At 50.1% G+C, this 24,507-nt stretch overlaps 1 protein-coding gene across 8 annotated transcripts in view; it reads right to left on the bottom strand.

Moving 5' to 3' along the window:
- Positions 1-24,507, bottom strand: part of IQSEC1 (IQ motif and Sec7 domain ArfGEF 1) — a 117,125-nt gene that overhangs the window by 37,545 nt on the left and 55,073 nt on the right. For 2 of the 8 annotated variants that reach the window (XM_080914995.1, XM_080914998.1), the window contains exon 1: positions 15,532-15,828. The exons of the other annotated variants lie outside the window; for them this stretch is intronic. In XM_080914995.1, coding sequence (XP_080771121.1) covers positions 15,532-15,596 — 65 coding nt within the window. In that variant the 5' untranslated portion in view covers positions 15,597-15,828. Of the gene's footprint in view, positions 1-15,531; positions 15,829-24,507 lie in introns of those variants that run through there. 8 annotated transcript variants of the gene reach the window in all.

Genomic DNA, 24,507 nt, shown 5'->3' with positions numbered 1-24,507 from the left:
CACATCCTTGACAGTTTCTAACTGTTCAGTTTCTAGAATGTTCTATGGTAATTAGGTGGTTGTTGCCTGTCACATGTCTCAGATGTTCATGGTTCAACAATCATTCTAGGCACATGCTAAGGAAAAAAGACCACACACAAAGGGGCAGATACAAAGATTTTCACAGAGCTTGTGGTCTCTAAGCATGCAAAATTAGAAATAAATCTAGATGCCCACTGACTGCAATTACTTTTATATCCACACACAGGAAGTAACGTCAAGATGGGAAATTTGACCTGACAGCTGTTCTTGTGAAGGGACCTGGAGAGGTTTCAGCTGACTATAAGATTGATGTGAGCTGATTGCGGCACACAGCTGAGGCCCTGTGCCATGCTCAACAGAAAGCCAGGAGCAAAAAATAGCCCTGGTGCAGTTGTCAGATCACAGCAGAAGCCTCTACATCTCAGAGCTGGGCTGGAGGTGGCAGAAGGTTCATCTTATCCTTCCCAGCCCCCTGCAGACATTACTAATCTATCACTGACTCCCTCCTGCTGATCTTGGGTGGAGCCTCAGCTGGGTTCCACATAGATTCCTACATCTGATCCTAGCTGGCATGGGAGATAGACCCTATGGTTAAGACCCAAATTACTGTAAGCTGGGTCATCTGGGCAGAATAGGCCATACATAGCCCCTCTCAGAGTATAGGATCCCTTGCCTCAGTCCTAAAGGATGATAAAAATGATTTCTCTGTAGGTAAAGAAAATACTATATTCCATGTTCCAACATGAGAAAGGAGGTGGTGAGCACTCTCTCTCTGGAGGTATGTGACCTGCATGGGTCACCCCTAGGAGTGGGAAATACTGCCTGCCTTACTGGAAGTTTTCCTAGCTCCATGGGCCAGGTTTCCATCTGTAGCCTTTAGTTACATCTTTTGGCCCCTGAGTGCTATGCTATCATCTGATCTCAGTCCCCACTCCTTTTGGAGGCCTTGCCTGTACAGAAACTGGGTTGTATGCATGTGTGGTTCTTCAGCACATGGGGCATGAGCAGAAGGGAGGCAGTGACTTGGAGGATTTGCTGGAGAGGGGTGGGTGCTCATGGGGTTGGGAACATTAATTAGTCTCCTGATTGGCTCTGGTCCTGCCTACTCCCTGGGTAGGCCAGAGCTGGTTCATTGGGACACACTGGCCCTCCATTCTGTGGCTCCCAGAGGCTTCAGATGAGTCAGGACTTTAGTCATGGCAGCCCTTAGTCCTTTCACACTGGAATGTTCCCAGGCTGATATGGCCCCTGGAACAGAGTCCAAAGACACAAGGGACTGGGTAAAGGAAAAGAAAGAGGTGGGGGAAACCACTTCTTGACAGGCATTCTGCCCTGTTGGTAAATGGTTCCTGGACAGGACTGTGCACTGCTGGTGATGGACAAGTCCTAGAGAGGAAGGAGTGGTCCTCTAAGACTGATCCAGAAGAGGTGGAAAATGTAGAGCGTGGAGGGCAGAAAGGGAGGGTGTCAACACATCCAGGGGGATCTAGGCAGGGGACCAAGCATTCAGAGACCCCGTGAGAGATTAGAGTATGAACCCTGTGCTCAAAGTTCTAGATGCAGCCAGGTCTGGAATGTAGGGGCTATGGTGGTGGTAAGGGCTATTGGGAACACAAGAGTAATATAGACTTAGGACCCAAGTTTTCACAGGGCACATGGGCCCTGACAAACATTCAGCCAACATTGCCAGGCTCCAGCTAGGTAACCAGGAGAATAGCTCCTAAGTTGAAAGTTGATAACAAGCGCTTCTAACAATGCAGAAACCTCCCCTGCAGGGCTCGATGGAGGTGGAGAGGGGCATCAGGTAGCCTCAGATTTTTGCTTTTATCTGTTTCCAAGTTTGCACTAATGAGGACACAGATAATCAGAAGAGTGAACAACCCAGCAAGGCAGCAAGGCAGCAAGGCAGGAGCCCTCAGAGGCAGGGGGTGGAGCTATATTCTCCTCCCACCTGCAGGAGGGCAGTTTATCCTCTTGGCCATCCTCTAACACAAACTTTCCCTTGCCCTTCTGTTGGCACCCTTAAAGCAGAGACAGCTCTGACCATTTGGCTGGCCTCCCTGCCACCAACCAGAGGACATTTCCCTTTGGCCTTTCACATAGCCTCTCCCCTAGGTCCTTCAGAGCCTCCTGTTACCTGCCCCCCCCCCCCCGCCCTGTAACAGCAGTGATATAATCAAAGCATAGCTCCAACCACATGGCACCTCAGCTTCCACCCAGGTCTGGGAAATCATGTCACCACTACGACCCAGAAGGCTCACAAGACTTAGCCATGCCTCCTGCCCCATCTCCCCAGGACCCAAAGGACCACCAAGCTCAGCGTAATCCCACCAGTCTCCTGGCTGTTCATCTACAAGCCAGCTTCTACCCCAGACTGAACCTTTTTATATACTCTGAATGGCAGCTGCAGGCCCCAGTATGGTAAAGAGGAGGAATGGGCACTGGGGGTATCCTTGAGAGACTGTGGCTAAGAAAGGGAATCAAACACTGGGTGGGAGTCAGGGTACTGGACTTTAGGCAGGGCAGAGGTTCTGACACTGGCACAGGGGACAGAGGCAGAAGCAGTTTTAGGAGGAGCTGCCAGAAGCAGGGATCTGAGCGGGACTGGGCTCTCTTAGGCCAGTCAGCTGCCCACTCCCCCATACCACAACAATCTACAGCCTGAACTGGGCACTGGGCAGCTCAGGATCCCTTTGGCCCATGCTTGCTATAAAGAGTGGGGTCTAGGACTCATGGCTTCTGGCCAAAGGCATCCTGGGTACTCGGGAAACCTTGGGGGCTACTCTAACACAACCCAAGTACCACCTTCATGGGCATGCTGGCCTAGCTCTAGCTTCACAGCTTTACTGACTTGCTACTGGTCCAAGCTAGAGAGAGATACACTGCAGCCTATTCCAGCCCACAGCCCGTGGCATTCTCTGACTGCCTGCACCAGTCTGCCAGAAGCCACCTTTATATATGTAGAAAAATATGGGTCTCCAAACAATGGGCTTTTCAGAGCAGTGGCTATTTTTGGAGCTCTGCTTACTGAACTAACACTCAGCATTTCCCCAACTTGTCAGCTGCTGCCCAGAGCCAGGCAGGCGGCAGGAGGAGCAGAGGTCAGAATCTGGGGGCTTCTTGAGCCATTGGGGGCCATTCTGGTGTACAGACACAGATGTCAGTTTGGGGTTACCCCAGGCAAACAGCCTGCCCATGTGCCCCACCCAGTTCAGCAAGGAACCTAGCCTCCTGACAACTGTTCCTTTGTCCACTGTGCTCTGTGTTGTAGTTGTGTATCTGGAATTGAATATCAGCTTTTTTTCTGAGCCTCAGTTTCCCTTCCTTATGTGGGGCAGTGCTGCCCCTCTGTGACAATACAAGAGGAGTTGGTGAGTGTCTGGGAGCCCAGAGGGCAGGCTGAGCAGGAACTGTTTCCTCAGTGTCCTGGGCAACTGACCTCACTGTCTGTTCATCAGTCCATCACCATAGGGAAGGAAGAAAGGGCTCCATGTCCCTTGACCCAGACCCCGCAGCCAGGCTCTCACAGTGTCCTGTCTTGTCAACAACATGTTCTAGAAGACTGGTCATCCTTCCGGCCTCTGAGCCAGCCCTCCCTCCCACTGTAGGCAGGAGTGGGTGCATGGGGTGGGAAAGTAGGGCAGAGTGGACAGTCCCCTCCCTGGCTCTGTTGGAGTGGCTTGCTCCCATAGAATTCTGAGGATCATCCTAGGCTTTGAGCAGCCCAAGACATTGAAACCATTTACGACCCCATCAAAAGGAACACAAGGCTCCAGCTATGAACCAACAGTTCTTAACCCAGGGCCAGGGAAGGCCTGGCACCCATGTGAACAACGCAGGTTTTGGGAGCCTAGCCATGAGCACTGTATCAGCAGCATGGAGTGAGGAAAGTGACACCTACAGTTACCATCGCTTGTTCTCTCTCCGTGAGAGCATCATTAGAGGCAGCGGTATCCATTTGCTCACAAGACAACCCTAGTACTCAAATAGGGCTGGGCACAGCAGGTGAAACAGATAAATGATGCTGATAGGGAAGGACTTGAGTAAGTGCGACCAGCTCTTTTGAACCAGAGCCCAGTGAACAGGCAGGGTCAAAGCTATACTGAGGTCAGAAAGGACAAGGATATGGTCTAGTGCATTCTCTGTCCCCCACCCACTGTCTCTCATGGGTGAGAGGCCTGTAGGAGGGAGGCTTGCAGGTCACATGCAGGCTAGGAAGCTACACTGTGGAAATGCCATAGACTACACACAGACACAAACTCATCACATCACAGCATAGTTCCCAGGCTTCAACTCACCAGGTATGGAGGACAATGCAGAAGCACACTGGGATCAGCTTCAGGGCCACTGAATCTACCCTGGTCCACTTCTCACAAACCCAGGATGCCTTAGCAGGCCAGACAAAGGGAGTAGGAGCAGAGCCCCTGCTTAATACAGACTGGCAATCCACACCCTCACTCGGGAAGAGAGCCAGCTGGCAAAGGGAACAGGAGGCTCTGGGGGGTTGGGGGAAGCAAACACCCTGCAATCAAGCCCAGCCAGACCTCAGTCTGGCAAAGTGTCATTCACACAGTCACCACTGTCATTCTACAGAATGCCCCATCATGCCTGAGGATGCTGTCCCACATCCACAGTACCAAACAAGCCTAAACTCAGAGGAAAGCTTACACTAATGGCCCACTGTGAGCAGCCTTTCCAGAGATCCTAGACCAAGGCCAGGATAAGGGTGAGGTATATCCACCTGGCAGGAGGCTGGGCAGTCCCTGCTCTTAGGAAGCCTCTGAGGGCACAGAGTTCCCAGTAAATCATTCCAGCACAGACTGGCGGAATGTTGTATAGTTCCCCACAATGTTTTGTCTTAAAAATTAGAATAAACTAGATATAGTACAACATGTCTATATCTCAGCACTTGGGAGTCTGAAGCAGAAGGATCACAAGTTCAAGGCCAGGGCTATAACAGTGAGCTCTTGTCTCAAAACCAACCAACCAACCAACCAACCAATGAACGAATGGATGAACCAAATAAACAAGGAAAACAAAGAGTAAGTCAGCACCATTTTACCATCTAGAAATTGGATACAACAAGTATGACTTCTGAGAGGGGACTAACAACCCAGCCCCCTGAGCCTCCAACCCAAGGGTGTTAGCTGTAGCAAGCTCTAGTGTGCTCACACTTCTACTGAGCCACAGTCCCCACCAAGCTCATCACTTACCCACACCCAGCATTCAACTCTTCTCACACATGCCCTTTCTGTGGAGATCTGTGTAAGGCTGAAATTCAAGGCCTCATTTAGAAGGCAGAGTCACTAGACCAGAGCTCTACAGGGACGGCAGGGAGTTGAGGCCTTGCTCTTGGTGGGTTTATATCAGACTCCACAAAGGTCACCCCATTATACTGACCACAGCCCACTCAAGGCGGTCATGAGAACCATCACGCCTCCATCAGGACAGAGTGTAAGAAGTCAGCAGATGGCAGTATTTACTTTAAGCCATCAGGGTGTTTTGCCCTGCCCACTGAGAATGTCAGCCCTGGTTTGGGATGACATTTCATGGCTTCAGAGGTAGCCAGAGCTGAGCTGGTGAAGCACTGCATGACCTGAGGCAAGTGACCACACCTCTGTGTTCACATTGGCTAGTGTCTAGTGGTAGTCTAGTAGTCCTGACTACTGGGAACAACCCTAGGGTTCTGTTCCATTTTCCAGGGGAGAAAGGGGACATGAAGAATGCTCCCATGCTGCCACCCATCCAGCTGAACCCTTGATACCTCTGGAGCAGACACATCTTGTAGAGTTGGGAAAGCTCTGTTCACTCCAAATCACTCCCTGCTGGGTCCAGGAGCCAAGTTCCCCACAGTTGCCACTATGTCCTTATCTAGCTTCCCCCATCCTCCTCTCTTCTTGCTTTCATGGACCACTCCCTGCAGCCCGCCCTCTGCCAACCTACCCCAGCTAGCAGGGCGGCTCTTGTTGGTTTTGAATGCACAAAGATGACCAGAAGCTTCCGACCCCGGGGCTTGCTCGGAAAGATTTTTCAGAATACACATACACACACAGAGCCAAAAATCTTCCTGGCTGAGCCAAATTAAATACAGAGTCCTCTAGTTATTTCCATACGCACAAAATGGACTTAAATAAAGCAGCTCTCTGTGGTAGGTTCCAGCAGACAGGGCCAGACTGGGCCCAGGGACACCCCAGGAAGGCTGGGGGGGGGGAGGCCCAGGCTGGGCAGGCAGCCCTAGAGAGTATGGGCTGTGCCAGGGAGAAAGAGGCCTGTGTGACAGCCATCCTCTTAGCCTGCCCTGCTGCCAGGGGTTCAGCTTTCAGAGGCCCCAAGTAGATGGCAGAAGTGGGCAGAAAGCAACAGTAAATGACTCCTGCCCCACCTGACACATGGGCAGTCCACCATAGTTAGCTTAGAACGAACACACAGTGACCTACAAGGAGGGGCATCCGGACACTGCAATTGATAAACTTCTGAGGACACATTGGCTGTCTTTCTTACCATTCTGTGGAGGAAGAAACTAAGACACAGAAAGGTGAAAACTTAACCAAGGCAATAGGCTTCGCAGAAGAAAGGGTTTACTGTGTCTACTAAGATGTAGGCCACCTCAAGACTGGGCTGACCCTTGTTCCCTGCCTAAGTCACCTGAGTCTCTCTGGGGCCAGCCCTCTACTGCTTGTCACTCAGGGCAGAGCAGCTAGCAGGACGTTATACTGTGTTTTAAGCCCCCTGAGATCCTCAAGTGACTGCAAGCCCAGAAGGGCACCACCATATCACTGGTACACAGCAACTGCATACTCTGCATACTCTTCAGGCAGGGATTATGGCCTCAGATCAGGCCTGGGGTCTCTGTGGGCCTGCACTGCTTCAGCCATAAGTTGGAATATCAGCCATGTGCAGTGGCACGTCTTTAATCCCAGCACTAAGGCAGGGGCAGGGGCAGGGGCAGGGGCAGGGGCAGGGGCAAGTGGACTGTACACACAGAGGTGAGTACAAGGCCAGCTTGTTCAACACAGTGAGTTCCTGGACAGCCAGAGCTATGGAATAAGCCCCTGTATCCAAAACAAAACAAAACGAAACAAAGCAAAGCAAAATAAGGTGGGAATACCATGACCACACAGGGCTTAACGATGACACACCCACAATCTTCAACTGGGGCCTAAAGGCCAGGAGGTACTTCTGGGAGTCTTGTCCCTATATCACACCCTGGCAACAGGTGAGAGGTGAAGAACAGGAGGAGGATCAAGGAGGGAGAGAACCAGGTGGAAGCACCAGCATGCGCACCCTGAGTGAGGATGGAAGTCTGACCTAAGAATGCCCCTAGTACTGAGACAGAGCCAGAGGCAACTTGGGACTTTTCTAAGCAAACTTTACTGAGTTTGTCCCTTATGTGCCAAGAACTGTGGTAGGCATCAAAGTCAGTCATAAGACACTCATTATAATGACAGCAACTAACATCTGACCCCACAATGTGTCGGTTTCATTATTAGGGACCTACTATACGCTAGGTTCTGAACCCAGCACTGGGAGCTAGCTAACTCCCAGAACTGCAGGTCAAGGGAGGTGTCAAGGGAACCTTAGTGGGACAAACTCAGACAGCAAGGAGCAATAGAGTTGAGAAGGGGACAGAAAACTTCTCCAGGAGTTGAGCTGTAGGTTCCCAACAGACCCACTGGGAGAAGTATGGTGTTAGCTGCTGAAGTTGGGCCTGGTCTGAGGTGGAACAAGAAACCCTGGATAAAGGAGAAAGGGGCTGAGCAAAGGCTAAGGACCCTGATACTGAATGGCAGCATGTCAAAGGAAACAGTAGGCTAAGCTAAATGAAACAAGGGGAGAGAAGCAGAAGTCACAACCTGACTTACAGCATGCTACACTCAGCTGGGAACCAGAATGAACAGATCTCATGGAAGAGGCCAAGACCCCATTTCCATGGTCTTCCTCTCAGGGGTCCTAGGGTGCCAGAGAAATTGAGTCCATACACAACTGATGAATGAGCCACAGGCACAGCCTCTTCCAGACATCAGGCATCCCAAATAGGTCAGGCATCAGTACATCACTAACTGGGAGCCTGCCCAAGCCCAAGGTTCTCAGAATAGCCAGTATGGCCAGGGGCTGTGCAAGGTACCCATTCCAGGGACAGCATATCCCTAAGGCCAGGATAAGGGTGACCATGAGACAGGTCCCAGATTCAAAATCAGAAGAATTTGCTTGAAAATCATAGATGGCAATAAGATGAGCTGCTCATGGTATTCATCAATTCTCTGTTGTAGGCATTTGAAGCTTTCTGTAATGGGCTTGGAGATGCAGCTCAGCAGCTACGCACACTTGCTGTTCTTACAGAAGAAACAGATTTGACTCCCAGCACCCACATGGAAGCTTACAAAACCAGTTCCAAGAAAACCCATGCCCTCTTCTGGCCTCCTTTGTACTTGATACAAACATACTGTGTGTGTGTGTGTGTGTGTGTGTGTGTGTGTGTGTGTGTGTGCAGCAAACACTCATATACACATAAAAATAAATCTTTTTTTAAAAGAAAGGAATGTTCTATAAAAAAGGCTTAGTTAAAGGATTTGCTATTTACATAAGTACTCTTGCCCTCTGGGTGCATTTTGTCTCAAAACACAACAAACTCAAAGTATATACACTTAAGCTCCTACTGCACAGTCAGGCCGAGAGTGGCTCTCGGCAGGCCAGTGTGACTGCATAGCCTGCTTCCAGCAGCAAAGAGCTGTTCCGTTCCCCATTCCCAATTACACCAGGACTAACCCTTGGAGAGCCACTGGGAAATTACACCATGACCCTCTGTGATGACTGGACTCAAGCATTTTAGCAGGAATCACAGGATGTGTAACTAGCACTGAACTCCCACTACCTACCTGCCTGGACCGATTCAGCCTTCCCTCTTGTGGTGAGCAGACAGTTGACCCTATGTCTTTAAACCCACAGGACAATCCTGAAACAACAGATAACTTCCTGCAGCTGGCAAATGGATCCAGAAAGGCAAGACCACTAGGTACCCAAAGTTCCTCCATCCTCTGCAAAGTGGCAGTGCACCCCAGCACCCATTCCATGGGGGCACTCAGGAGCTCTGCACTGTCAATGGGGTGCTGGGTGAGCCCAGAAGGGTCCTGTAGGCTGTGGTCTCTCCAAAGCTGCCACTTCCACCCTTCTGACCATCTTCACTCAGAGTTCTAAGCATGTGTGTTATACCCCCACGGTGCCAAAGGGTCTCTCATCCACCAGAAACCCTTGCCTGGTTGCCTATACACAGCAAAACTCAGTACTTCCATCCAACCTCAGTTTCCTTGCTTGTAAATTAGAATGATGGCAGCAATTCCCAGTGTTCATGGGCAGTTCCCCCCCCCCCCCTGTGTGTGTGTGTGTGTGTGTGTGTGTGTGTGTGTGTGTGTGTGTGTGTGTGTGTGAGATTCAAAGGTCCTAGAGTGCAGCTTCTTTTGTTCTTATTCTGTTGCCTGGATATATCCCAGTTGTAAGCCTGAGCTAACATCAGACCCACTAAGAGTACTTGGGGTTTGCCTAAACAGCCTCTTCTTTCCTGTTGTCACAGACTGGGCACCTGTTGTGTGCGATACCCATGTTGCCTCTGCCTGCACAGTCCCCACTGACAGATAAGGCAGCAGCAGCTCAGCCTGGTGCCACTTGCTCCCAGAGGCACATGTAAGGCATCTAAAACTAGGTAGATCTGGGACTCTGGCCAGGTTCCTCCAGCTCCCATTGCCGTCCCCTAGCTACTGATACCATGTCCAATCTAGGTAGAGGTAGCTAAGGAGCCCCTCTTTCATCTATCTTCCCCTCTAGGACTGAAGCTAAGGCCTAAGCCCTGGGCCTCAGGTGCCAGAATAGACGGGAGCAGAACCACCAACGTGGCCCAAAGCTCCATCCAACACAGGTCACCCACTGAACCCAAGGCCCCAGAGCCCTACTCCATCTGCCTCTGGGCTGGGCACCCTCCTCAAGGTCAGCAGTGCCCAGTATCCCTGGCTTTCAGATCCTGCCACATAGAGGATGCAAGCTAAGCCTCCCTCTTTACCCTAGCTGAATGGCAAGCCACCTTGCTGGGCACACCTTCCAATCTGTGGGCAAAGCAATTCCCTTCCTTTCTGTGTGCTTTTCAGCAGCTATGAACAGCAGTACAAGCATAAGAGCCTGTGGACCACCATCACTTCCTTCTGGTCTGCCCTATTCCTGCTCTGCCTTGTCAAATTCACAACACTTCTTGGTCCCCTCACTGCTATGTCTGCATCCCTCCCACTTTTAAAACTAGTCCCCCTCCCCGCCCCCACTCTGGCCAGAAAGAAAAATCAACTGCTCCTGTCCAGAAAGACATTTTTCCTGAATAAGCGACATGGTCCTGCTCTAGTGTTGGGGAGTCACACCAGCTGAATACTCAGTGCCACCACCTGCCTCACTGGTTTCTGTGCACATCTACACACTGGCAGATGAATTAGTGTCTCCTGTCCTCACAGCTACCCCACAGCCACCTGCCAAGATCTACATTTCCCCATAAATGAGAAAACTGAGGTATGAGATGTGATTAAGTCACAGAAACACCAGAGAGCAGAGCTGAGGCTATAGGTCAGGGAACAAGTGGATGGTCCAGTAATAAATCTGCTCCTAACACATAGGTGAGCATCCTCATCTATAGGTGACCACAAAGATCTTCACAGAAATGAAAACAGGAAGCCAAAAGAGAAAAAATCAACAGCCAATAAGGGCCAGGCCTTTCTAGGTAGCCTCCTCTTGAGGGAGAGCTGATCCTTCAAAGTGTATTAATAAACACAGAAACAACAACAACAAAACCCATCAGAATAAGTGACAATTACGATCATTGCCTAGTAAAGGTTTAGCGGAACCACAAGCTCTAGTCCAAATGCTCTGCCTACATCTGAATGCCCACATCACCTAGCTTCCAGTCAAAAGAGAAACAAAAGTACCAGGCACTTTTTTAAAAAAGAGGGTCTCTGGGAGAATGCATTCAAGTTGCTGACAGGATCCAACCCAGCCTGGGCAGCAGGCAATTTGGGGGAACCCTTTCTGTCTGTGTGCCTGACAGGCTGCTCCCAGCTGGGGCCTCTTCCCAATCTTCCAGTTATTAACCATCCTCCTCCCCTCCGGGGGATTAAGTTCACTGCCCACAGCCATCTGTCCTTTCCTGTCAGAAGCCATGGTTTCCTCACCATGTGGAAGCCTGCATTGGTCCCTCATTGAATCAGGGAATAGTCAACTGTTGTCCCTGGTACCCCAGACCATACAGAGCTGGAGCTGGGACCCCACACAGCACTGAAGGTTTGGTTTTGTTTTTGTTTTGTTTTTAAGGGCTACCCACACACCCCTGGTAGAGTTCAGAGAAGTGATTCTTGTAGTCTGTGGGGAAAGAAACACCAGGAGAGCCCAGCACTCCTGACTGACCAGGAGTCAAGCTGGGGCACTTGGGAAAATTTTGGAAATCTAGACAACAGGGAATACCAGATCTATTTACACTAGTAACATTTTTGCTAGACATGAGTTACCCCAGAGGAAATAGATCCTGGCTGTGGAGCACACATGCCCAAAAGCCATACAGTCAGGGTGCAAATCCCAGCTCAGCCCTCCCTGGCTGGGGACTCTATACTGCTTCCTCCTAATACCTAAAATGAGGGATATAAGCCTGTACTCTTAATTGAAAACACACACACACACACACACACACACACACACACACACACACCACTGCTGTTCACAGCTATGAGGCTATTCCTGTGCTGACCTTTGAATAGAAAGGAAAAGCAAATTCAGTGAGACTCCCAGTTTTGTAAGCAGTCTCATGAAAGCTCTGCAGAGTGCCTTCAGTTCAAACTGAGCTGTCACTGTGTCCAGAGACCTTGGGCCAAGAGAATAAAATGAGAAGGAAGCCACTTCCATGCTGAGCAGAGAAGCTGTGGCCTTGTACAAAGAATATAGACAAACTCTTAGAGTGGTCCCATGTAGGGTCCACAAGCCAGTCTTCAACCTAGAAGAAGAGAAGATGGTAGGGACCATTTGAATCCAGCAATCTTGTTGTGGAAGGAATAAGCTGGACAGTGACAGGAGCAACCACTCACTGGGCTTCTGTGGGCAGAGCTGCTCACCCCACCCCACCCCCACTCACAGCTGTAGTGTCATTTCATGACATCAAGGCTCAGAGAGGGGAGGCAACATACCTAATACTGCTCAACTGGAAGGACCAAAGTGACATACAGAGTAACTGTGGTTCCTCTATCACCTCAAGGTCTGGCCAAAGAGGTGCTCAGTAAATGTTATGGGAGTGAAGAAACAGGCAAGTCTGGGGCTGAGTACATCTTGGGTCAACCTCTTCCAGGTCAGGAGAGCATGCCATCCCTGTTCACACTGTATTTCCTGGATGCAGTGGTCAGTCTAATAACGGGGCCAGGCGCTGTGGATCACTCAGTAAGGGTACCACTATCAAAGCCAGAGTTGGGACAGGCCCAGCTGGCACTGTGCCATATTCTCCCCATAATTGCCATCAATTTTCTTTCTGCAGCACTCCCGCAGTGGATCAGCCAGATCCTCTAAGGCCACAGCAATTAATTCTTGAAGAGCCTTAATGGCCTTTAAAGTCATTAGAATCTGCTTTTGAGGACTCAGGGTAAATCTCACTCAACAGCCTTGAGCCTCCTTTCCCCAGACAACACCTCTCCCAGGCCTACAGCTGTGGCATAGTCCCAGCCCACTAGAGCTTGGTGGTTGCTTTGCCTCTGGGCTTACTGGGCGGACATTTCACACGTCATCATCATTCAAAGGAAATTTACAAAAGAGGAAGGAAGAAAACACAGCGGGTCACTGGCAGCTGGGAAGTGCTCAGTGCTGACTTGGACAAACTGGACAGCAGACTGGAGGCTCCAGGGCTGGCCAGCCACGTAAGGCCACCCACATCCTCAAAGCCCCTGCCAGGCAATACTGTCATGCCCTATCATTAAAAGGAAACTGAGGCCCAGAGGACTGTAGTAACTTGAATTAACTCAAAAAGTGAGCTGTGCTTTGAAAGAATTTGTCTCCCTGGGCCATCTACCTGACGCTCTGAGCTGCTTTGAACTCCTGATACTCTAGCAAACCATGATTCCACATGCAGAATGTAGCCAGGTAAATGTGGCTAAACATGTGCATGCACACATTCACATTCATGTGCACATGCACGCACACATGAGCTCTCGCACCCACACACACCGAGGGCCTGTCCAATCCCCTTCACAAACACCCATCTGCCCAGTCATCAGGCTATTCAGCCATGCAGCTGTCAGTCTTGTCTGTGTTTTAAGCCAAAGCTGTGTAAATATTAGCACAGCTAGTTCATAGTCCGACTTCCCTTGAACAAAAAGCTGAAGTGCTGGCAGGGGCCTCCAGAGGCCTAGCCTCCATCCCAACATCTGGGCCTGAGCCTCTTGGGCTGCTGTGGTCCAGGTATGTCCACTGGGCTCTGTTTTTGCTTGTGTTCTTCTAGCAAAGAAAGGTAAATAATCCTGTGTTGCTGTAATGTGGGAAAACACTGAGGCATCAGATGGCCCATGCTATTCAAGAAGCCGGTGCATGCCAAGCAGTGGCTCTGTGGTGACAGAGACTGGATTAAGTCTCTGGAGCATGCTGGCTCCCATCTCAGTTTAGGGAATGGGTGAAAGGATGTTAGGTAAGATGCAATACAGTCCCAGGAAGGATGTATTCAAAGGAGCACCTGGCTCAGCCTCTGCAGCATCCACTTGTCTCTCCAACCTTTTTTAGACTTCCTTAGAAACCACATTTTGTGTGTGTGTATGTGTATGTGGGGAGGGGGGGCAGAGGTGTGGTGGTGGTGATGTCTATTTGCTCTGTGGCTGATGGGCTGCACCTGAGCAGGGCTCCTTGGTCTCCAGGACACCTGGCACCACTGTGGCTACAGAGCAGCTAACAAGCAGTAACCCAGAGCCGGGGTCTAGGCAGGATCCCTGCAGCTGGAAGAGGGGCAGAAATACAATGGCAGCATCCATGAACACACCAGCTAAAGTGGTAACATCTGGAGGAGGTTCTAACGGAGAGGAAAAGAAAACCCCTTATCCCCTTCAGCTCCAGGGGAGAAGAGGTGTTGTCAGAAACTGCTGACCAATTTCTTGTGGTCATGTTGTGACCATGGTCACCCCTAGACTGCATGGAGACTAAAAGCATAATTCTGAGCTGTGTTCACTGCTGGGCTCCTCCCTGATCTCTAGGGTAGAGCTAGTCTACATATACAAGGCGCTGGATAAAGCACAGAACCTTAGTACTGAGGAGACTAAAAGTACACACTCTTTGCTCTCTTGCAACATGAGGGTGTTGGTACCACAGGACAAGAATGCAAACACTAGTAGATGGGACAGCTGAGGAAGTGTGAAGGGTGTTGAGCACCTGTGGGATCTAATGGGGAACCCCAATCCCAAGTGAAGCCAGCAATTCAAGACAGATGGTGCTGCAGCTGCATCTTGCCTGGCTTTAGCCTCAGATGTCGGAGTACTGGGTTTAGGAAATGGGCTCTCTCCCCACAGTCCACATAAGCTTCAGGACTCCAGGCTTGAGGTACTGCAAAACACACTCATGCTCTCATCACAACTTCTAGGCAGGCTTTTGGGAAACTTTTACATAAAAGATTAAAAGGCTCTAGGCGGGTTTCCTCCAGAGAGGCCCAGTCCACTTGTCAACAAATCTCCTCTGCCTCACACCCCTGCTCATGGAGGGGGCTGCAGACAGCTCGGGGCAGCTGTGCTGCCGAGCAAGAGGAAATCAGTATTCCTAGCACATACACACACAGTCTCCCTCTCACCATAAACTCAGGCCTAGGGTACTCAGACAGCCTTCCTAAAAACTAGACAGGCCGACTTCTCTGAGCCATCAGACTCTTTCCTGGACCAGGCATAAGCTTTACTCAAGCATGTAAACAACACCCACCCTCCCAGCCAGAAGCCCATTCCCATCTGTACTTGGTCAAAAACAGCAGCCACAGAAATTCCAGGTACCCTAGCACTGGCCCAGGTGGCCTTCTAAGTGTGGGGTATCTAATACACACACATACACACACCCTTGCTGGAGTCTCCCTGAAAGAGTAGATATATAAATGTAGACAGAGCCAGGGTTCCCAACAACAAGACTTGTAGGAGAGGCCCCTAAGCAGCCTGTGCACTGAAATCATACACAAGACACAGGCAGAACTGAGTAGCCTTCCTGACAGACTCCTGGCCACTGGCTGTCTTGCCCTTTACAAATACACCGAATCTAGTTTCCCACTCGTTCCCACAAAAGTCCTGTCCCTACAACCAGCTTTTTCTCTTTACACATCCTCACAGAAACCGGCTTCTGGCAGGAAGGCTAAGCGTCCTGCTCCGACAGTTACACCCATCCCCGCAGCCCCCTTCTGGCACCCACTTGCAAGAGCTCCACCGCTGGCAATCCCACCGCGGCTAGGGCCCACCTCCTCCCGTTGGCCTCCGCCCTCGCCTGGCCTGGCCTTACCCGCTGTCAAGCTCTAACTCCAGCAGGGACTGGGTCCTCTCTGAGTTGCAGTGCAGGCACCACATGACGACCGCTGCGAGTGCGGCCCGGGCCGGCGCCCGGGGACGACCCAGGCCGAGCCGCGTGCCCGGGACTCCCCCTGCGGCCGCCGGACCCTGAGACCGATCCGGGACGTCCGCCTGCTACGCGCCTTCACCGGTCCCTCCGGCTCTGCGCCTGCAGGTTCACGCAGCTCTAGGCCCGTGGGTCCAATCACCCGTCCGGCGCGACCCTTTAGCCGCCGCCCGCCAGGCGTTGCTCAAGTCTGGCCCGAGGAATGTGGTCGGGAGGGGGCGGGGCCATAGGGGCGGAGGTGGGGCTCTTGTGGGGGCGGGGCCAGAGCCGTGAGTTCCGGGAGGAGTGTAGATTCTGCTCTTGTTCCCATAACAGCAGAATCCCAGAATCCCAGAATCTCAGGTTTGCTGTACTGAGAGTGCTGTACTGGATGTCTTCCCCACTTATAAGCGCAACAGGTAGCACGCGCTGAAAACCACAATGTGCGCCAATCCAGACTGGCTTCAGTGTACACAACTTTGCACCCCCAAACAGCAGAGCAACGAAGTCCAGGGTTCTGGCTCACCTAGTCCAAATCTGGTGAAAAGAGATTTGTTTCTCTCGAAACATATTCACACACACCCTTTATGGCCAGGGACATGCTAGAGGCAATATGATCAGCTTCGTAGAGTTCTTTACTGCTAATGGGACCAGTGGGCAACACTGTAAACTGTTACTCCATTCACTGATGAGACTGAAGCTGAGGGTCCTTCCTTGCCTTCTTCTAGCCCTCTCCAAGCTTGCTGATTTCTTGTATGTTTGACCTGTTTGTAACACATAAGGCAAGCAATGTGCCCCTTACCCACACCGGTGGAATGCTCACATACACAGAAGACACCCAGCCTGAACATACCACCTCTTAGACCATTTCCTGAGGGAGTGGGGAAACTGCAGGAGTCACTAACATAGGGGCATCTTGTACCCATCTATTGACAATGTTAAAAAAACACACAGGCTGCTCATGGTGGAACAGGTCTGTGTAATTCCAGATCCTAGAAGACTGAGTCAGGAGGATCCTGAGTTCAAGACCAGCCTATGCAGTGAGACCTAGATCCAACAAACAAACAAACAACAAAAATCCAGAGACTCCAGAGTGGAAAGAAATACTTGCATATCAGATCCAACAATACTCTAGGGTCTGTCTCCCATAAAGAACACTTGCTCATCAGTTAGAAGGCCAATTTTCAACAAAAGGCAAAGGATGAGAATGAACATTTCTACAAAGAATATATATTCAATGGCCAGTGGATGACCCTGAAGGATGCTTGGCACCAGTAGCCACTCGGAATGAAAGTCTGAAGTAATACCATTTCTTATTCACTTCCAAAGGCTACAAATGTTCCCATGCACAGACACAATGCATTTGCTTGGCTAGGGTAAAGGAAGAAGGTATCAGGAGACCAGACTGCAGTAGCTACATGTGGAGAGGCCAGAAGAAAACTCCCAACTGCCCTCTAATCATAAGGTGATACTACATAGAATCAAGAGGATCCCAGGCCCCAACTTCAGGAACTTTGTGGAAGCATGCTACAGACTCACCATTCAGACCCACCAGGAATTCCAGGCACTTCTCAAAGGGCCGGGGCAAGCAGGCGGCCAGGCTGATCCGGGCAACAAAGTTCAGGCTGGGATTTGGATGGAGTGAGCTTTCCTGTGAGCATGTGGTGGGGTGACTCCCTGGAAACTAAGCTCTATCCTCTGGCTTCATCCTCATAGCAAATGATGGGTGACTGGGAGACTCAGGGAACACCAACTTTTCTGCAGAAATGACTAGCCCAGACAGAATCAGTCCTTACTTCTGCCATTTAAGCAAATTTATTGGTCTTCAGGGTCTCAGTTTCTTCAAAGTGTTAGCTCATCAGACATCTCTACCCCAAATAATTCAATATACTCCTTAATTTACCCAGCATTAAGAAGCATGCACTCTGTCCTCGTGAGGCCTCAATAAGGAGACCCTGTGGTAACAAGTATCCCCTAACACGGTGTTATTGCTCCTAGAAAGGTGATAATGATGAGACATTTTGGATGCCCCATCCTTGAGAAATAAGAAGGAGCTTCTTTAAGGAATGCAGGAAACAACAAAGTCATGAAAATGTTTAGTTCCACAGTTTGGGCCTGGGTTTTAGTCCTGAGCTGATTGCTTTAGCCTGTTTCACATACCACAATCCCGACGCATTACCACCCTCTTGGCTTCTGATGGTCTCCCTGCTCTCCTTGGCCAGACATGTGATATCCCAAGCTGTCAGGATGAAGTCCAGCTCCTCCCTACAGTTGGCTAAGGCTCATGTGGCCTGGCTATAGGCCATCTCTCCAGTGCTGTCCCCATTCCCCCTCTGCCTGCCTTGCCAACAGTAAGCAATCATAAGCTTCTTACTGCTAAGCTTTACTCAGTCCTAACCCTTGTTCTGCCTGGCTCATGACTGAGACTTTGGGGTTCAAATTCCATTCCTTTTCTCCGAGACAGCCATCAGGCTACCCCCTAGTTCAAATCAGAACCTCCCTCTTTGACTCCAGTTACTCTACTGAACCTCCTCCTAATGTGAGTAAGCTATGTCATAGATGAGAGGGAGGGCTGGCCCTATCCACCCTGCAGCCATCCCCATGCCTACTCAGGGGAACCTGGATCCCAAGGTACCTAGCAGCTACATATGTTAAAAGGTTTGCCTGAGACCTAGCTTCAGCATGCTGTGTCCTTTTGTCTTAATAAAGTTTTATTAGAAGGGAGGCATGCTTGTTCATTCAGGTCTTGCACTGACTAGCTAAACAGCTGCAAGGGAGACATGTCTCCTGTAAAGTTATTCAGCCCTTCCCAAAAGGATCTCAAATCTCCACCAGGAGACTCACAGTGGCCCTAGTCACTTAGTAAACTCTGTCCACCCACCCAACCAGCCATACCTTGTACCTGGGCAGGAACTGCCAAAGTAGAATGCAAACCCTGTGATGGACGATAGCAATGAAATCAACAGGCTGGATCAGGTAGTCTGTGCACGTGAGAGCCTAATCCTCATTCTCAGAAATTAATCTTGCAATTCTGCCTGAGCCCACCTGAACAGACAGTGGCCATGGTTTTGCAATGCTCTGACAGAGATGGTAGTGGAGGGGACACTGAAAGATATATGTAGCATTATAGGACAAAGGCCATAAAACATGCTGTGTTCATTCAGATGGGAACACGAACATGCTTCCACAGCTCTGAAGTCACATGACACTGAGATTGTGTGCTTGCTTTCTGCTATGCTGGGAATGAACCCAGAGCTTGGGACATGCGAGGAAAGCACTCTGCCGCTGAGACACACCACAGCCCTCCCAGATCTTTGTTTACAAGAGACAAAAGGAAGAGTCTGCCATGGGAAGGGAACCTGGGGGTCCCAGAGAGTCCTGCTTCTCTGCACCTCAAGCCTGGCAAAGACAGTGGTGGGAAAGAGGAAGAGACCTCTGACAGTTTTCAAAAACATTAATATTTATTTTAATTATTTTAGGTGTGTGTGTGTCTGTCTGTCTGTCTGTTGCTATGTACATATGAGTGCAGGTGTTTCTAGAGACCAGGAGAGGGCATTGGATCCCCTGAAGCTTAACTTGAAGGTAAGCTATGTATCATCTGACATGGATGTTGGGAAATGAACTCAGGTCCTATGAAAGAACAGTATGGGCTCTTAACACTGAACCATCTATCCAGCCCAGTTTTAAATTTTGAAAATTGAAATCATGTTTATTACTTTGTAAAACCCTAGTACAGCAAAGAACTCAATCTGCAAAGGACTGGAGTAATGCTGAATGACCTCAAAGAAGGTCTCTAAGCCCACCAGAGCTGGTCCACAGAGACCCCAATTCTAGCTGGCACTTGAGTTAATCTCTAGGACTACAGTGAGGCTCTGACCTGGCTGTATCTTGCAGGTGTCCAGGAAGATCACCTGGAACTTCTTCATAGGCTCAAGCTGCCCCCTTCCTGCCTGTTGTTAATCATTAACGTGTGACCAACCACTCAGCTGGAAACTTCCTATCACAGCCAGGCTCCGTGAGGAAGGGGAAGCTCGGTGACCTTCCTGAGCCCAAACCCTCATGTATGAACAGGGAAACTTAGGCACAAATGGATAGCTGTGAGACACCCAGGATTGTGTGGGCATGCACTAGACATACTGTCATTGACATAGGTTTTTGGCCACACTGCTCACCAGTATCACATTGCCTTGGTAGCACAGTCAGAGACCTGGCCAGTAGGGCAGATAACCCAGCGTGGATGGCTTTAAAATCCTGCATTCTAACTCAAGCATGTGACCTGGCTACAGTGAAGAAGGTATACAGAGCCAGGCTCCATCACTACAGCCAGTCCCAGCCCTTGGAAGATCAATGCAGGAAGATTGCCCACACCTTTGAATCTGAGACCAGCCTGAGCCATGAAATGAGACCCTGTTTCAAAACCAAACAAAGATAAATCGCTCAAACTAGGGAGACAGAGAACAGAAACAGATCCAGAGGTCTAGGGTACGACTTCTTAGGGAGCCAGGCAGTGTGTCCCCCAGGACAAAGGTCTTTCTAACAGGGGCCATCTTCCCATTTCAGGACTTGAGCTAGTTTTCACAGAAGAAACCTACACACGAGGCCTTTCCCTTTCCCTTTCTCCCTAAGTAAGGTAAACTGGATGAACTTGAGAATAAGGGGAACCGGAACCTCAGAGGCTCTTTCTCTGCAGTCTGCTGTCCTGGCTGGATGAACTGGATGTCCTGAAACCCAGGGGCTTGTGACTTCCAAAGTACAGCTATATGATAAGTCTTTGTCCAAGGGCAAAGGAAATGGCTCAAGGCCAGTCACGGCCCAACAGCTTGAGGAGGAAATGTAACCATCCACTACCTGTCAGCTACCAGCTGTTCAACACACACACACACACACACACACACACACACACACACACACACACACACACACACGGTGCCTCACATATTTTGATTCTAGCATCCATAACCTCAAAAAACAAGCAAAAGTACTTCTCACTTTAGCTTCTTGTTCTAGCTTATTTCTCCTTGGAAAGAGGTTGAAGAGACCTACAGTAGGTCTCCAGGGAAGGTATGGGATGACCTAAGCCCCCTCCCCCTCAGCACCCCATGTTTCTCAAGCCCATAGCATCTTCAGCACAAAGGTACCTGTGAAGGGTAGTAGTGACCCTAATGTACATAGCCAGGGCCAGTACAAGGGTGTCCCCTGGAGTCTGAAAGCTCCTTCCTTCCTCCACCCTTACCTCTTCCCACTGGGCAAGAACTCAAAAGCAGTCAGCATGCTAAGTGAATAAACACCCTTTCTTCCCACAGTGGGGATGCTCATAGTTTGGGGCCTAACAGCTTTGGTATAGTCCAAAGCACCAATAGTTTAGTGTGTGCTCTTGGATCTTGGACAGGTTGTCTGGGCCCTTTCCTTCCTCCCACCTCTCCTCCTGGTTCCAAAGCATGATCTTGACCATAAAGCTAGACCCCAGGTATTAATTAGATGCAGCCCTGGACTAAGTGTACCATGATCCAGAAGAAAGAGATCTGGGTTTGGTAGACTTAAGAGCAGAGTGACAAATTTGAACCCAGGGCTAGTGTCCCAAGTCTGTGCATGCTAAATGTTCCATTGAGCCTCCATAGGTAGGCTCTGGAAGCTCTTTCAGGGGACTGCCTCCCTCGGGTTGATTACTATATAGAGACAGTTCACCCTCCCACTCTGTCCCTGCACTGTGGGCATGGACAATCCCTAATCAGCACCAGCCTCCTCCTCTGCAGCACAACAATCTGCACCTCAAAGTCTCAACTCAGAAGTTGCAACTCCCCCCACTCCCCGACTCCATGCCTGGGGTGCTTTGCCCATATGTAGTCTGCTGCCTTTCCCAGAATACCCTGTTTCATCCCTTCATAGAGAGCAGCATAGAAGAACAGGGGCACCTGGAAGCCAACCCTGCCAGGCCATCCTGGAAACTCACCCTTACCTTCTCCTTCACTTTCCAGCTACTAAGTACATCTCCATGTTTTCTGTGGGTCCTCAGTCAAGCTAACGCTCAGAAGACCTAGGTGTGAGCATTTCCAGTGAGCTGGGACCAGGGATGGGTTTGGTGTGGGTGGGAAATGAGTGAAAAGAGATCTTAAAGACAGAACCCATATGGTCATATGCTCAGACTGCCAGAAGACCTTCCAGTAGTACTTTAGCATTAAGCATACCCCCATCCTGTCTCTCCCCACCCTGACCTCTGAAGTTCATCCAGCCATCAAGTTCATAAGGCAGAAGAAGATTACTACAAGTCCAGGGCCAGCTTGGGCTATAAAACAAGATCCTGTGTCAAAAACAGAAGAGTGAATGAGTTCACCTTGGTCCACAATCACCTTGCTTACATTAGATTACCAGTGGTCACTTTCACCAGAGTGACATTCTGAAACTGTTGATTCACCTCTGTTCCTGGTCTATAGTAGATGATCAATATATATTGCTGAGAGATTCCTTCACCCTTCTGTACTCTGAAGATTCTAGAAAAGCCAGGTGAAGCAAACACTGCTGGTCCTGTGTGCACTGTGCTGGGAGGGCCCAACATGAAAGAGGAAGCCCGCTGGTCGAAGCTTATAAACAAGACAAAATAAACTGAAACCATGGTCACTGTTGGCATGGATTTCTTTCCGTCCAGCTCTACCTAAACAAGGCCTGCCTGCCTATTAGAGCAGGCAGAGAGAGAGGGAATCTAGAAACCTATCTGGAGTGCTGCAATGGTTTGCCCTGCAGACCATTCCACTTGGGTTTCCCACTGCGGAACAGGCCTGTTTATTCCTCAGCACTGAATTCACGGCCGAGAGCAGCTGGCTGGGTGGTGCCAGGCCTGGGCCTGGCGGCCTCAGCTTAATGAATAGATGTGTTCCTTTATAACAAGGGCTGGGGCGCCTGCCTGGCAAATGGATGCCATTAAGGGCTCCTGAGACACCAGCCACACTTAAGTGGGTTAACATTCTCCCTGCAATCTTCTCTATATAATTGATTTAAACAACACCTTCTTTTGTCCCAGTGGGGAGGAAGACTTGGACCAGTGTGACCCCAGCCCACTGGCTGGGGATGACTGAGGTGGGGTCCTGGGAAGGTGGAGGCACATTTGGCATGAACCTGAAACTGATCATGCATGCTGGCTGCCCCCATATTATCTCCACCTGCTCCAAGACAGGCCCCTGCCTCTCAGGATGCAGATACAGGCCTGCCCTCAGGAGGCTTAGGCTTGCCTGCTGAGAGGACTGGAGGTTTCGGTGTCAGCCAGTTCTTTGAGTTCAGATATTACTGAAAGCAATTCTGCAACATGGGGCTTATTTTCCGGTTTGATCACAGAGGCCTTGGCACCCAGAAGGTGAGTTTTCCCTAAGAAACACACTTGTAAGTGATGGAACCCACCTCAAGCAAGTGAGTCAAACATGCATGCTGAGTGGCAGTCAGCAGCAGGATGCAGCTCATCCCCAGGTGAACGTTCCCTACAGTCAAGTGCAGCTAACCAAGACCATCTTTGTGGAAATCCAGTTTAACAGTTCTCCTCAGGCAGCCCTCAACACGAAGTGTATGTTCACACATTACAAAACCAACAGAAGCAGACACTGCTGCAGAAGCCTGCTCCATCTTGTGTAGGCTGGAGATGGGCAAGTGGAGAGAATCCAGCTGACAGAAGGCTGCTATCAACCATTCAAAAAGAAAGATGAGGGCTGGAGAGATGGCTCAGCAGTTAAGAGCACTGACTGCTGTTCCAGAGGTCCTGAGTTTGATTCCCAGCAACCACATGTTGGCTCACGACCATTTGTAATAAGATCTGATGCCCTCTTCTGGTGTGTCTGAAAATAGCAACAGTGTACTCACATATGTAAAAATAGATAAATAATTAAGAAAGAAAGAAAGAAAGAAAGATGCTTTCCATACCTGTTAGGGGTTGACCTTTGAGAAGCCTTGCTAAACAAAGAGGAAGCTGATGAGCACTACATTGAGATAGGGCTGGAGGTGTGGCTAGAGGTGTAGCATGCTTGGCATGTGCAAGGCTGGATGTTCCATATACTGCATGGCAGAGAGAGAACAGAAGGGGTGTGTGTGTGCTTGGGTATGCACCGTGGACAGTGGTCACCCCTGTGAGAAGTGGGGACCGCATGCCCATGTGCATGCTTTGGTAGCTTAGCTGCAGAGCATACAGGAATGTTCCTATGCATATAATCAATAAAGGTAACTAAGCCTTTCCTGGTCTCAACGCAGCCAGAAGGGTGGTGAGGGAAGTGGAAGGAGAATGACTCCTCTAGTGTGTCCCCTGGTATAGAGTCTGTACTTCCCATGTGGAAGCCCACCTGTGACCTAAATGTCATACTGTCAGCGCTCTGCTCTGTAAATCTGAGCATACACCACCTGTGTGTGTGCTTTAAGAATTGGCATAGTCACATCTGGTTAAAGACTCAGTCAGAGCTGTCCAAGGCAAGAGAAAGAGGCTGACAGGGCTGGGGCAAGGGAGGTCTCTACCTCCCATATCCACTGCAGGGAGGAACTGGGTCTGCTCCAGCCCCCTGCTGCCCCCTGCAGGCAAAGCCTAGGAGTAGCACTCTGGGCCCCAGAAGTGCGGCTGGCCAAGATAAACTGGTTTAACCTAATGCTGTCTCTGAAACGCTCTCAGTACCCACTCTTCAGTTTATGGAGAAACCGAGGCCCTTGGAAGCCAAATTAATTGTTTCAAACCAGTTTGGTAGAGCTAGAATCTAACAACAGGCCTGCTGCTGGCTAAGAAAAAAATGTCAGAGCCTTGCAAGCCCATGGGCCTTGGGCTGGTGAAAGAACTTCCCAGAATACATTAAGGGGCTCCTCAGCTCCCATGGCCAACATCTTCCAAGTGACACAACCCACGGGCCCTTCTGGTCTCTAAAA

Source organism: Micromys minutus (genome assembly GCF_963924665.1).
Source record: "Micromys minutus genome assembly, chromosome: 3".
In the NCBI taxonomy this organism is placed as follows: domain Eukaryota; kingdom Metazoa; phylum Chordata; class Mammalia; order Rodentia; family Muridae; genus Micromys; species Micromys minutus.
The sequence above is the reverse complement of the archived record's forward strand: the minus strand, read 5'-3'. Positions and strand labels throughout refer to the sequence as shown.